Source organism: Taudactylus pleione, unplaced genomic scaffold (assembly GCF_031769625.1).
Source record: "Taudactylus pleione unplaced genomic scaffold, aTauple2 ptg000004l, whole genome shotgun sequence".
NCBI classification, from domain to species: domain Eukaryota; kingdom Metazoa; phylum Chordata; class Amphibia; order Anura; family Myobatrachidae; genus Taudactylus; species Taudactylus pleione.
Window position 1 is genome coordinate 1,206,480 of NW_028284407.1, and position 14,111 is coordinate 1,220,590.

The following is a 14,111-nucleotide window of genomic DNA, read 5'->3' on the forward strand; positions in this document are numbered from 1 at the left end:
GTCTAAAGACGTACTGAGCGGTATTACAGTATCTTGTATAAATGCTCTAAGTCCCAGTCCTTGCACAGTCAGGCGCGGGCTTGTACACCAGAGGAAGGGCTGATACTAACATTAGCATATAGTTGCAGTTGCGACTACGCCAAAACACGTGAAAGCGGGTGCAGCAGCAGGCGTCTGAGAATCAGGCCCAAGTGCAGAAAGAATTTCTATTTCCTCAGTAGATGATTCCTTGAAATGTGTTAAGGATTGTCACAGCACTGACATTTTATTTTATAAGCTGTTGAAGCACCCCGACATCAGGTTGGGTATGAAACCTGGCAGTCGGGATGCCTGCTGTCAAAATGCCAACAGCGGCATCCCGATGCTGGCAATCCCGACCGTGGTCAGGTAAGTATACTAACCCCCCACTTCTCCCCCTAACCCTCACTTCTTGCACCCTAATCCTAACTCTCCCCACCCAGCACCTTAACATTTCCTGTTAGTGCCTAAACCTAACCCTCTTACCTTGGTGCCTAAACCTAACTCTGCCCCCTTAGTGCCTAACCCTAACCTCCCCCCCAAAGCCTAACTCTTAAGAGGTGCCATAATCTAACCCCCCCCAGCTTACCTTAGATCGGGATGCCGTCTTGTCGGGATTCCAGCGTCAGTCTGTGGGCTGGTGTCGGGATTTAGCCGCCTATGTTAAATCCCGGGTCGGGATTCCGATGCCGTGATTTCAACAGGCGGTGTCCCTACCAGTGCCATCAGTATTTTAACTACATCCCTCTGACATCATGTTCTATCATCATAGTATTACTGAACCTGTTCTGCCTCTGGGCATACAGGTCTCAGCTTCCATCCACCATACGTATAATGGAAGATTCGCAAAGCCCTTCACTTAATTGAAGCGGTCTTAAATTCTCTTTATTTGATGGCCCTGAAGCTCCCTGCTTGCTCTTTGTAAGACTTCTTCAACCTTTCCCTCCTTCCTCCATTGTAGCAGCCCATCTCTCCATCCCCTCTCTTAGCACAGAGCTGGCTGAACATGTGCCTATGCCCTTTATCAGTTGCTTTCATATCAGGATGTCTCCTTTCACGGTGAATAATTGATGTGGTTTATCAAAGAAAACCAACATGCATGCTTCATCAGGCTCACTTGAGCCCTTTGATCAAAAAATTATGCTTTGACTTGTGATATTATCAGCATCTGCTTGCATTCAACACAAAATCACTTTGAATTAAAAATTAACGACTCCCTGCTTAGCTTCTGAAAGCGTGTTCTTGGTCCTTCCCGCAGGGAACGCTAGAATATCAAGGGAGCAAGAGGAAGCCAAGAAAACTTGGGTAAATATCTATCTTAATTCTAACAACTGTAAACAGAAGTCCTTTTGTAAAATGGAAAATTCTCAAACATTGAGATTGGTTAATATTGGCCCCTGGTTGTATAACTGGCTCTTAAAAAAACAAGTGAACTACCTAAAGAATTTGCAGCAATTATTATTAATATATATATATATATATGTTATAGATTAGTTTTCGTCCCTTGATTTCCCATTTGTTTCCTCCACTGTGAGCTTAGCAAAAAAAAAACCACAATGTGGTATCATATCGGAAAAATTTAATTTTACTCCCCAGAATTATACAATTTTTCTGGGGCGACTGCATAGCAAAGTTTCTTTGCCGACTAATTTATAATTCAACTCAGAGTTATTTAAAAGAAGGTAAAGACTCTTGATAGATTAGCACAGGCATTAAATTCCACTCCCCTCTGTCTCTTCCTTTAGCTCTGTGATCCTCTAATATACAATACCACTTGTTGTTCTCTATGAGGCCTACTTATCATTGAGGGGCTCATTGCAGTGATAAGTCTGATTTATTTATCAAAGGGAAAAAATCAGTTATCGCTACAATTTAATTTAAAATAGAGGCAACATTAAACTGTATCTCCAAGGGCCAAGGCGAGAACCATAACCTAGCTACATGGTTTCTTTGAGATCAATCTTAACCAAATGCAGTAAATTGATCTTCAAGGAGATGGGCCCAATGACGATACCCTCAAAAAAAAGCCCAAAGCTTGGAGAGAGGCTAAGGAGTAAATTTACTAAAGTGAGCAGGGCCGGATTATAGGCAGGGCGGACGGGGCGGTGGTCCAGGGGCCCCCACACCTTGGGGGCCCCCACACTCTCGCAAATATTTGCATGAACCTGGCCACTCTGGATTCTTCCTGTCTGGCTGAGCTCCCGGCAGCATTTCTCACATAACGCTGCAGCAGCCACCCTCTCATCACTAATGTATTGATTTGGACCTCACCTGACGGACTATGGAAGCCCCGCGATTCGCGGGTATATGGATGGGGGGGGCCTAAAGTCGGGAAGTGCCCACCCCCATCAGAAAGCCGATGAAGCTTCTGCAATTTGCAACAGGTACAACTGTGTCTGTGTGCGCGCTGTCTGTCCATTCCTACCTCTCTCTCCCCCTGCCCCTTCTTCACCTTCTCTCGCTCTCCCCGTTCCCTCCTCCCTCTCTCTCTCTTCTGACTTCCTCCCTCCTCCTCTCTCCCTCCCCCTTCCTCCCTCTTTCCTTCTATCTCATTCCATGTCTCCCTCTGTCCCCTCCTCCCTCCTTCTCTCGTCTCTCTGTCTCTCTCTCCCTCCCTTCCCCTCTCTCCTTCCCTCTCTCTCTCTCTGTCTCTCTCCATGTCCCATCCTCCCTCTCTCACCTCTCTCTATAGCTCTATCTATGGCAATATTTACTAACTTTTACAGTAAAGATATTTAGCACTACTGCTTGCCACAATTTTTTTTTTTGTTTAATCCAGAATCCTTCATTCACTCGCTCGCCGGCGAGCGCTAGTGTTAAAAAACCAGGCAGCGCTGTTTCTCTCTTTAAACAGCGCTGCCGAATAAAGTTGATATTATCAGGAGTGAACTGTGCGCATGAGCATTCCAGCTGACTAAACGCAGAGGAGATCTGGAAGCGGAGCCATATTGTTTGCGGACTGATGCTGATTCCCTTATGGCTGCCTCCCCTCTAGGGAAACTGAGCTGTACTGGCAGCCACATCAGCATCAGTCCACAAAAACAAGCCTGGCTGTGGCAGCAACCTCTCTTGGGTGGGGACGCTGGATGATGTGTACTGGGAGAGGGAGGGGCTGAGTGGCGGTGAGTCACTGCTGGGGTGGGGGTCCGCTGGGTTCTGTGGGGGTGTGTGCTGCTTCGTACTGGGGGAAGGGGGTACGCTGGGTGATGCGCACTGTGGAGGGGATGAGGGGGTGGGAATGGATGGAGAGGTGCTGTGTACTGGGGGAAGGTGATCAGCTGACGGGCTACTTTCTGGGTAGACCCAGATGCCAGGTCAGACAGCTGAGAGCATAATGCTCGTCAGCACAAGAAATCATGTCCGCTATGCTGTCGGGTATATGATGTAGTATGCTGCCACCTTGCCATAGTCCAGAGGCAAGGTAAGGGGAATAGTAGTCGCTGCATGAGGCCATGGCAATTTTATTGGTGGGGCCCCCACAACTTAGTTGCTCCAGGGCCCCCACAAGTCTTAATCTGGCCCTGAAAGTGACAGTTTTTAGAAGTGGAGATGTTGCCTATAGCAACCAATCAGATTCTATTTAACATTTAACTTGCACCTTCTAGAAGATAATAGCTAGAATCTGATTGGTTGCTATGGGCAACATCTCCACTTCTAAAAACTCTCACTTTAGTAAATTTACCCCTAAGAGATACAGTGGATTGAAGATTACTGTATTGAAGTGGTAATTTAGCATTTATGCAGAACGAGGTCTGTATCACAGATACTCTAGTGCTGGCATTCTTGAACCCTATACTCTATTAAGATGTAAGTACACATAGCCTAGGTAGAGATCTCTACAAGGTGCCTGATAAATAATAATGTGTTTTAATACAGCTAAAATGGAAATATTTATTATGCATGGTATTGTGAAAGAAATGCCAAATCAGCTGTCCGTTAATATACCACCATATAGCCTCTCATTCCTCCATGCCTACTAATATTCCTCCATATAACCTTACAATGCACAATGTAGCCAGGATTTCTCTATATACCTTCACATGCCAACAGATGGATCATATACTATGCCATATAGCTTCACAAATCACCAGATATATAAGTTACTCCCCCATACCGTTTCACATGCCCCATATAATAAAATCTAGACAATGTGCCCCATATAATAAAATACAGCAACTTCACATATTGTCACCTGCTAGTATAGTATGCAAATACTTATCTTACATGTCAGTGGCCAGCGCCCAGGTGGGGGTGCCACAGTAAAAATAATATGTCACTCATACCACTTTCAGACAGAAACCCCGACTTTAACCCGGCTCGGATCCGGGACACTAAACTCTGGTTGAAGCCGGGGTTTCAGTGTTTACCACCTTTCACACCAGGGGAAGGACCCGTGCTATTCCCGGGTTGTCGCCTTTCACACCGTGCCCGGGTTATGCCTTTCACACAGAAGGCTACTCTTGTTGGACCTGGGAATAAAGCCGCGTATCCACTTGCAGTAATACATATGTGATTGAAGGATTACAACATCGTAATCGTTCAATCGCTCATTAATCGTGCATAAATCGGGCAGTTTAATGTCGGAAACGACCAGCGATGCGCGCTCCCACTGGTCGTTTCCGGCATCAGTCATCGCCTGAACATGACAGTCAATCTGCCGAAAATGACAGATTGGCCATGGTCGGGGACAGTGGCGTAACAATGGCCCCCAACAACGGTCCCCACAGACTTGTGGCAGGCGGGGGCGCATAGTGATATAGGTCAGAGGTATATGTATAATGGTACTATCACAGCATCCGTGCACCCTTCTTGGCGTTACAGCAGGTGATTGGATGAGAGCTGCTGTCCCCGCCCCTAGTGATGCTCTGCCCCCTCTGATTGGAACTGCTCGGCACTGGCAGTTGGTTGGAGCCCGGTCTGATACATTGAGGCGGCCAGCGGCCCGACTGTGTAGAGCGGCTCAGTGTGGGTCCCGGCTGTTGACAACAACGTCTGCAGGTACAGCCAGGGCCATCCAGTTAATTCTGGGGCATACGGGCAGCGAAGCGGAGGCAGGTAAGACAGCGCACTGCTGCCGGGGCCATCGGGTTCATGCTGGGGGATATAGGCAGCAGAACGGAGCGAAAGAGAGGAGGCAGGTGAGACGGCACACTGCTCCTAGCCCAGTGCCGTCCTGTGCCTAGCCTGCCCACATGCTCCCCTGCTCACCTCAGTGACTGGCACTGTCCAGCCCGGCAGAATCCTAACTCCGCCGCCGCTCTTCCTGCTCACCTCCAGACACCACCCTGTCTGCTCTGCACCCTCACACACACCCCCTCCTCACACCACCCTGTTTACTCTGCACCCTCACACATTCCCCCCCTCATACCAACCACCCTGCCTCATCATCCCCTCACACCACCCTGTCTGCTCTGCACCCACACACATTCCCCCCTCATACCAACCATTTTGCCTCATCCTCCCCCACACCACCCTGTCTGCTCAGCACCCTCACACACATCCCCCCCTCCTCATACCAACCACCCTGCCTCAACCCCCCCTCACACCACCCTGTCTGCTCTGCACCCTCACACACATTCCCCCCTCATACCAACCACCCTGCCTCATCCCCTCCTCACACCACCCTGTCTACTCTGCACCCTCGCACACATTCCCCCCTCATACCAACCACCTTGCCTCATCCTCCCCCACACCACCCTGTCTGCTCAGCACCCTCACACACATCCCCCCTCCTCATACCAACCACCCTGTCTCATCCCCCCCTAACACCACCCTGTCTGCTCAGAACCCTCACACACATCCCCCCCCCCTCCTCATACCAACCACCCTGCCTCATCCTCCCCTCACACCACCCTGTCTGCCCTGTCTGGGGGGCAGGGGGGAGCAAAATTTATAGTTACGCCACTGGTCGGGGATGAGGGAGGGTGCTTGCACTGAATGACATATTGTTCAGTGTAGGAACTATAGGGGATGAGGAACGACTGTACGGTTACGATGTTGTAATCGTACTGTCGTTCCACTATCTGCAAGTGGGTACGTGGCTTAACACTGGTAGCGATCAGGGTTGAAGTCCTGGGAATTTCAACCCAGGTTAACCCTTTCACCCAAAAATGGACCCGGCTTGCCCCAGCAAATTACCGTGTCCTTTTCTCAGTCTGAAAGGGGTATCATTCAGAGTTTTAGGCACCGCCCTAAACCTTGAAGCCATAGACGGCTCGCCAAGTGGTAGCTCCTACATATTTAACACTTTTCTATTCAGGAAGGTTATGAATTTCATAATATGAAGTTATTAAATTATGTTCCTATATTATAGGGTTAATAAGCTAATATTAAAGTTCAGCAAAATATTTTTTACACAGAGAACTATAGATGTAAACTACAGTATAACACACACACTTGTGGATTAAGGGTCTGATTCAGACCCGGTCGCAAGCACTGAGCGCTCGCAACCGGGTGGATGTTTGCCCACTGGGCATGCGTACGACAGAGCCGGCTCCGTCGTGCGCATGCGCGAGACCCAGCTAGCGACGGGTCTCGCACCAAAGGGGACGAGCTGCCGATGGTGATTGACAGCTCGCCCCGTTTGGTAGGCAGGCAGGGCGCTATGCGAGCGGCCAGGAAGCCGACCGAAAAAAAACGCCCTGATTCAGAGCGAGCGCTCGTTCAGAGCGTCCGTCTCTGAATCAGGCCCTAATTCCCATGTAAATGACATTACTGGTTTCTTACTACATTTCCTTTTCTCTTATAGCCAAGTCAAAGTTTTAGATGGAGAGGATGAATATTACAAACTGCTATCAGCTGCTGACTCCATTCCTGAGGAGGATCTATCTGCCTGCTCCCCTTTAGCACAGCAAGGATTTTTTTTTGCCTCTAACTAAAGTTCTGTTCGTTAATCCAGACTGCTGCAAAATGGGTAAGAACAATTAATGCTTACTGCAGGGATAATCATGTATTCTGTAAAGATTATGGACCTCATTCAGAGTCGGTCGAAGTGGCCGCACGGTCGTACGGGAAAAGGGGCCGGATATGCAAATGATTCCCTCGCAAGTTGCGTCCCTAAGTTCGGATCGGTAGCTGGCCGACCAAGGGGAGGAAGCGGCCGGAATTCAAAAAAATACGCCCCCTTCTCGTACGCATTGCACGTCATCTCCGGGCATATAAGGATTAATCAAGACCATCGGTAACCAACGGAACTGGTCGTAGAGCTTAAGGTTGACCATACCCTCTCTTAAGCTCTACAATCATGTCAGTGTAAAAACCTCCCATGTCACATGTGCCATGACGCTACTTTGTTAATTATGCACTCCCATAAACCGTATGCACTCCCATAAAACGCCGTTCGCATAATTAGGCACGCCTGCGTTCGGATCTCCACTCCCCCGTTCTCAAGCACCTTCCCCTGTTACCACCCACAAACGCCTCAATCTGTCACTCAAACTACCGACCTGGCTGTGTTCAAGGAGAGAGAAATTTCTGATCGTAGCGGCTAGTTTGCGCACGCGCATTGCGAACTTTACGCATGCGCAGTATAGCGAACATCGGTGGCGTACGACCGTGCGGCCGCTTCGACCGACTCTGAATGAGGTCCAATGTTTGAGAAAGCATAAACCCACGTATCTTCCTATAGCTGAAATATCGGCATATGCAATAAGTGATCATGAACTTGCTGTCTTTTGTTGTCTTCTAGATCAAAGCAAATTTTAAGCTTGATAGATTGGTGTATTTATTCATCCTAGTTGTAGATTGCCGCTGATGAGTCTTATGTGAGGTAGAATAATGAAAGCAGCTGCCCTATTGGTTACTTTCAGCTCCTGCACTGTGCAAGTTTACTATTATGTTAATAAATATCCCTCTCTCCATGTTCATAGACTGCCCAATCAAAATGAGAGATTTTGGGACTAAAGGTGCCCGTACATTTGCGCCGGATTGTCGCGATGTAGCAATGTGATCGGAAATGCCAATCTTCCGGGTGGATACGCCGACTGCCCACCATCGATGTTCAGCGATCCGTCGCAGGATCGCTGAATTTTTACATGTTAAATGTCCCCGATTAGACAATCACGGGACGTCTTAAGAGAGGAGGAGGCCCATGTGCATACCCTGTCAGGGGCCCCCTCCTCTCACCCCGGCGGCCAGCAACCGCATCATCAATAGACTCTGGGCACTAGAGTGTGCCCAGAGTCTACTGCGTATGTGCAGATCACCGGTGGAAATGGCAGGGCCACCATTTTCCCAGCAATTTCCTCACAGCGCATGCGCAAAACACTGGCATTTTGAGCAGCGCTGAGAGACCCGACGCGGGACCTCCGAGAGGTAAGTTTTAAATCAAATGGGTGCAGGGTGTGCGATGCGAGCCCCCCCTGGACCCGGGGTCCCGCATGCTCCGCACACCCTGCACCCTTTATAGATACGCCCCTGACAAGATGTGCCGTTTTGGAATGGCACATCATGACCAGCAACATCCAGTGTCGGACTGGGGCATGAAGGGCCCACTGGGGGAATGCAATGATAGGGGCCCATACTTATGGGCAGGGGCTGGCAGGCAAGTTTCAGCCTAGGGGGCAAACAAGAGCAAATGGCCCAGTTTTTCTACCAGCGAATGCAATTTTAAAAATGGGCGTGACAATAATGTTGTGGGTGTGGGTTGCGTAATGTGGGTATGGTTTAAATAGCAAATGAAATCTGAAATTTTTTTATGACAAAGAGCTATAGTATAAACAAATATATCATATACCAGCCCCATATGACTAATGCTGGGTGCACACTGACAGATATATTGCCTGTTCTATTGAACAGGCAATATATTTGTAGAGCATGATCGGTGAGTGTGTAAAAATGATATGTCTATTAACTATGTCATTCACAGGCATATCGCATCTGCCCTGAAGCACAGCTTATGCAGATATATATTTAAGAGTTACTTACATGTGTACGGGTGACCTGCCGACTGCCCTTACCCTTGCTGCAGGGGTCTGCCAGTGACTGATATCTCACCTGGGTGGGCAAATTTAAATGCCCAACTAGTTGTGATGTCAGTACAGACACATCAGCCTGAACGGTTGGTAAGGTTCTATGCACTTACCAATCGTTAGATAGGTCGACCCGTCGGCCAGGTGTGTACCCAGCTTTGAACATTAGGGCCAATTTAAGGTTGTTTATTATGGTGGCCAGATTTTTTTCTTTAAAAAAAGCTTAGACTGTGCTTGGGTCACAGTGGAAATAAGGGCCTCTTCATGGTAAAGTGCTATCCAGCTGTGGCCACAAACGTCTGCCTGTGTCAACCCACCGGTCTGCCCCCCGCCTCTGCTTAAGCCTCTCACTAACAATTATAAAATGAGCAGCAGCTTGTGTTTGTAGCATCTAATAATGCCTGTCCGGCGGATACTGGCCCAAAGCATTCAGTTTGCTCCATATCCTTCAGGTAAAATCATGTGCTGTCCAGACTCTGGTGACTCGCAGTCACAGGGGGAAGCTGTACGTCTGGGTGTCCCTCTCCAGCTGGATTTGGCTGCTGGAGGCATGTAGTGGGAGCCCTGGGTTCCACCTTCTATTGCGTGTGCCTCCCAGGGGCTGGGTTGAGTAGTTGCGCCCGGCCCTTTTTTCCACCTCCCCTTTTTGTGTTGTGTGTGTCTGCTGTGGAAAAGGCGGGGTGCAAATCATCTATTACAAAACGGGCAAGGTGCATTTCACGATTAACAAAATGGACAGTGGGTAAGGGTACACACACATATACATATATATGCAGTGGTCGAAGTGAGAATTTTGAAGTGGGGGTATGGACAATTTAGAAGTGGTGGCAGCGGTGTAAGTAGTAAAAACGCGCCAGTCACAATATAAGTGTGCTTGGTCATGCGTCACAAGGGGCGTGTCAGCATGATACACCACCCGTTTCTTGTCACTCTGGTAGCATTCCTGTTAGAGATGAGCGGTTCGGATTCTGTGGAATCCGAACCGCTCCGAACATTGGGGATCCGAGTCAACCCGAACCCTGTTCGGGTGTTCACCGCCTGACTCGGATCCCCGTTCGGGGCCGAACGGCGGCCGCCTGATGTCGGATTCTCACTAGAGAATCCAACATCAGGTCTCCTCGCGTGTAGGGCAGAGCGCAGTGATAGCGCTCTGCCCTACACAGACACAGACACACAGCCGCCAGCGGCAGCTGTGTGTTTGTTACAGCAGCCAATGAGAGTCACAGACTCTCATTGGCTGCTGCACGGAGGGAGCCGGCTGGAGCTCACACATGAGCTCCGTCTTCCGGCTCCCTCCTCAGCGTGTGACAGAGCGGACGGCGCGGGAGCGGGGAATCAGGTAAGTTTTATTTTTTTTATTTTTTTACTTGTCAAAGGTCCGGGGGCGCTACTGGGGGGGGGGGTCTGCATTACTGGGGGGGTCTGCTACTGGGGGGGCTATACTACTGGGGGGGCCATACTACAGAGGGGCCTGCTACTGGGGGGGCTATACTACTGGGGGGGGTCTGCACTACTGGGGGGGGTCTGCTACTGGGGGGGGCAATACTACTGGGGGGGCCATACTACAGAGGGGCCTGCTACTGGGGGGGGATATACTACTGGGGGGGGTCTGCTACTGGGGGGGCCATACTACTGGGGGGGATCTGCACTATTGGGGGGCCATACTACAGAGGGGCCTGCTACTGGGGGGGGGGCTATACTACTGGGGGGGTCTGCACTACTGGGGGGGGTCTGCTACTGGGCGGGGCTATACTACTGGGGGGGCCATACTACAGAGGGGCCTGCTACTGGGGGGGCTATACTACTGGGGGGGTCTGCTACTGGGGGGGCCATGCTACTGAGGGGCCTGCTACTGGGGGGGGCCATACTACTGGGGGGGCTTACTACTACTGGGGGGGGCTGCTACTGGGGCAGCCTACTACAGGGGGGGCCATACTACAGGGGGGGCCCATACTACAGGGGGGGCTACTACTGGGGCAGCCTACTACTGGGGGGGCCTGCTACTGGGGCAGCCTACTTATGGGGGAGCCATACTACTGGGGGGGCATACTACTGGGTGGCATGCTAATGGGGGGCATACTACTGGGGGGGCCTGCTAATGGGGGGCATACTACTGGGGGGGCATACTACTGGGGGGCATTCTACTGGGGGCACTGCATAGTGGACCCTACTACTAAGGGGACTGCATAGGGGGCACCACTGCTGGGGGACATTGTGTAAGGGACACCGCTACTGTGGGCATTGTGTAAAAGGGTCACTACTGTGGGCATTGTGTAAAAGGGGCACTACTGTGTGTCGTAACATAAATAAGAGATACTACTTTATGGTGTAATGTGAATCAGGCCCTATGTGCGGTGTAATGCTAATAAGATTGTGCACTGTGACTCCTAGGGCCGTAGCCCACTTTGTAAACAAGTACTGTGACTCTGCTGGCCGTACCCCACTGGGTGGGTGCACTACTTTTCATTTCTGCCACTGCTGTGTGGCAATGTGTCATAGATGTGCTTTATACTGTGGTGTCTGTGTCGTTGTGCCGCTGCTTTGTCGCTTAGTAACCAGTCAGCTCACTGCAACCTTTGGCCAATAATGTTGAAAACAATATTATAAGCTGTGATATGGTCTAAATTGACTGGAAATTAATGTTATTGAGGTTAATAATACTCTAGGAAGAAAAAAAAGACCAATTTATGTGATTTTAGCTTTTTTTGTCAATTTTTGTAAAAAAATCCAAATCCAAATCCAAATCCAAAGCCAGTCACCGCAGTTTGGCAAATCCAAATCCAAATCCAAAGCCGGACGACGAATTAGAACCAAATCCAAATCCGGCAAAAATGGTCCGGCGCACATCCCTAATTCCTGTACATTCCATTACAAATACACCTTACCAAAATGGTGGTTTCTCGCAACGGGGATTATCTGAAGAAACTGATCCACCCTGGGTAGATGGTGTCTTCAGTCGATATTCACTATTCATGTAGGAGATCACATGGTCCGAAAGATGCCTGTTTGTGTAAGAATATAAAAGTTATAGCCAATGTCATCATCATACAACAAAGGTTCAACCAGACTCATGCCCCGTGTCACCTCCTGCCCCCTGTATCCCTACCAGCCTCCTGCCCCTTGTCTTTCCAACTTCCTGCCACCTGCGTGTCACTCCAACCTCCAACACATTGTCCCCACAGGAACTAAAAAACACATGGTCTTTGTATAAAAACATAAAAAACATACACATAGGCCCCCACAGGAAATAAAACAAAAACACATAGGCCCCCACAGAAAATAAAAGAAAAACACAAAGGCTTTGTTTAAAAAAATAAATAAACATTGGCAACGATAGGAAAAAAAAACACATAGGCCCCCACAGGAAATAAATAAAAACACATAGGGGGAATTAATTTCTTCTGTGTGGCGTCAAAGCTAATGGACGGATGATGGAGCAATTCAATTGCTGCTCTGTCAGGCGCCCATAAGCTGTGGGAGACACAAGTCTGTGGATAAAGTGCCCAAACGTCATGGGTGGTGGGGTACACAGGGGTGGTGGGGTGTACAGTTATAATAACTGATGGTATTACTCAGGGCTGCCATCAGAAATGGTGGGGCCCGGTACTGACAAATTAGGCAGGGCCCCCTCCCCCGCGATATGGGGCAGAAGTGGGCGGAGCTGTGGATGTGGGTGGAGCTACTTTGGGGGTGAGAGACAGGGAGGGCTGGACATATTGGGGGCACAGATTAATCGTTCGTAAATTCTGTTATATTATTTGCTGTGCTGACATTTTTATTTGGATGTTTTTAATTTAATATATCTAAGCACAAGATGTATTGTGTGTGTGTATATGTGTGTGTGTGTATATATATATATATATATATATATATATATATATATATATATATTACATACACAAACAAACAGAGCCGTAACTAGACTTTTTGGTGCTGCGTAGCTATATTAAATTAAAAGCATGTAGGTGTCAGCACAGCAAGTAATATAACAGCACTTACCCACATTTATGTGTGTGATTATATATATATATATATATATATATATACACACACACTGTATATATAATATATATATATATATATATATACACACTATATATATATATATATATATATATATACTGTGTGTGTATATATATACACATATATATATATATATATATATATATACAGTGTGTGTGTATATATATATATATATATATATATATATATAATCACACACATAAATGTGGGTAAGTGCTGATATATATATATATATATATATATATATATATATATACACAAACTTACCTGGACACTCTGCCATCTTCGTGACTCTGGGAGCTCAGGGGACTGCCAGCGCAGAGTGATGTGCGGTACCGCGTGTCACTGGTGGAATGCATGCACCGGCAGCTGCCAGAGAAGAGGAAGAGTCTTGGTGGTATTTAATACATGGAGCCGGTCGCATGCCAATCACAACTCGCTGAACGGCAGCCAGCCAATCAGCAGCGGCCACTGCTGATTGGCTGGATGTTGTTCCACGAGCTATGATTGGCTCGCGGAACTGCAGCCAATCAGCAGCGGCCGCTGCTGATTGGCTTGCTGCCGTTCCGCGAGCTGCTGTGATTGGCTTGCGGACGGCTCTATGTATTAAATGCCACCAAGTCTCTTTAGTTCTTTGGCTGCCCCCGGTGCATTCCAGCAGTGATGTGCGGTAGCGCACATCACTGCATTTCACACCACCGCTACCCTTGCCCCCTCTCTCTCGGGCCCGGGACTGGAGTCCCCGCAGTCCCCCCCTGATGGCGGCCCTGGTATTACTCACAAGTTGCATCAATCTGACTGAGACGATTATAGTGATGGGGTGGAGCGGGATCTTGAGGCATGATGAGCAGGGAGCAGTGTGGCATCAGAGAGGAGGAAGGGGGGGAGGGGGGTGTCAGTAACTAAGAGACCATGGCAGCAGGAAGAAGCGCCAGCACCTGCTTTGCTTGGTGCAGGCGGCACTGTAGGGCTCTGTATGTCAGCCTTGCTGCGGGCGGGCGACATCACAGGAAGGCTGCGGACTCGGAGCATCAGTATTGCTGGGGGTGGGTGGCATAGCAAGGCTCCACAAACCCGCTTTGCGGGGGGGGGGAAATGGGG

The 14,111-nt window shown here is 48.9% G+C and overlaps 1 protein-coding gene across 1 annotated transcript in view; it reads left to right on the forward strand.

Moving 5' to 3' along the window:
• Nucleotides 1–14,111, forward strand: part of MYO3B (myosin IIIB) — a 420,510-nt gene that overhangs the window by 331,537 nt on the left and 74,862 nt on the right. Inside the window, exons 28-29 of the mRNA XM_088474539.1 lie at nt 1,277–1,323; nt 6,767–6,931. Of these exons, the coding sequence (XP_088330665.1) occupies nt 1,277–1,323; nt 6,767–6,896 (177 nt within the window). The 3' untranslated portion in view covers nt 6,897–6,931. The remainder of the gene's footprint in view (nt 1–1,276; nt 1,324–6,766; nt 6,932–14,111) is intronic.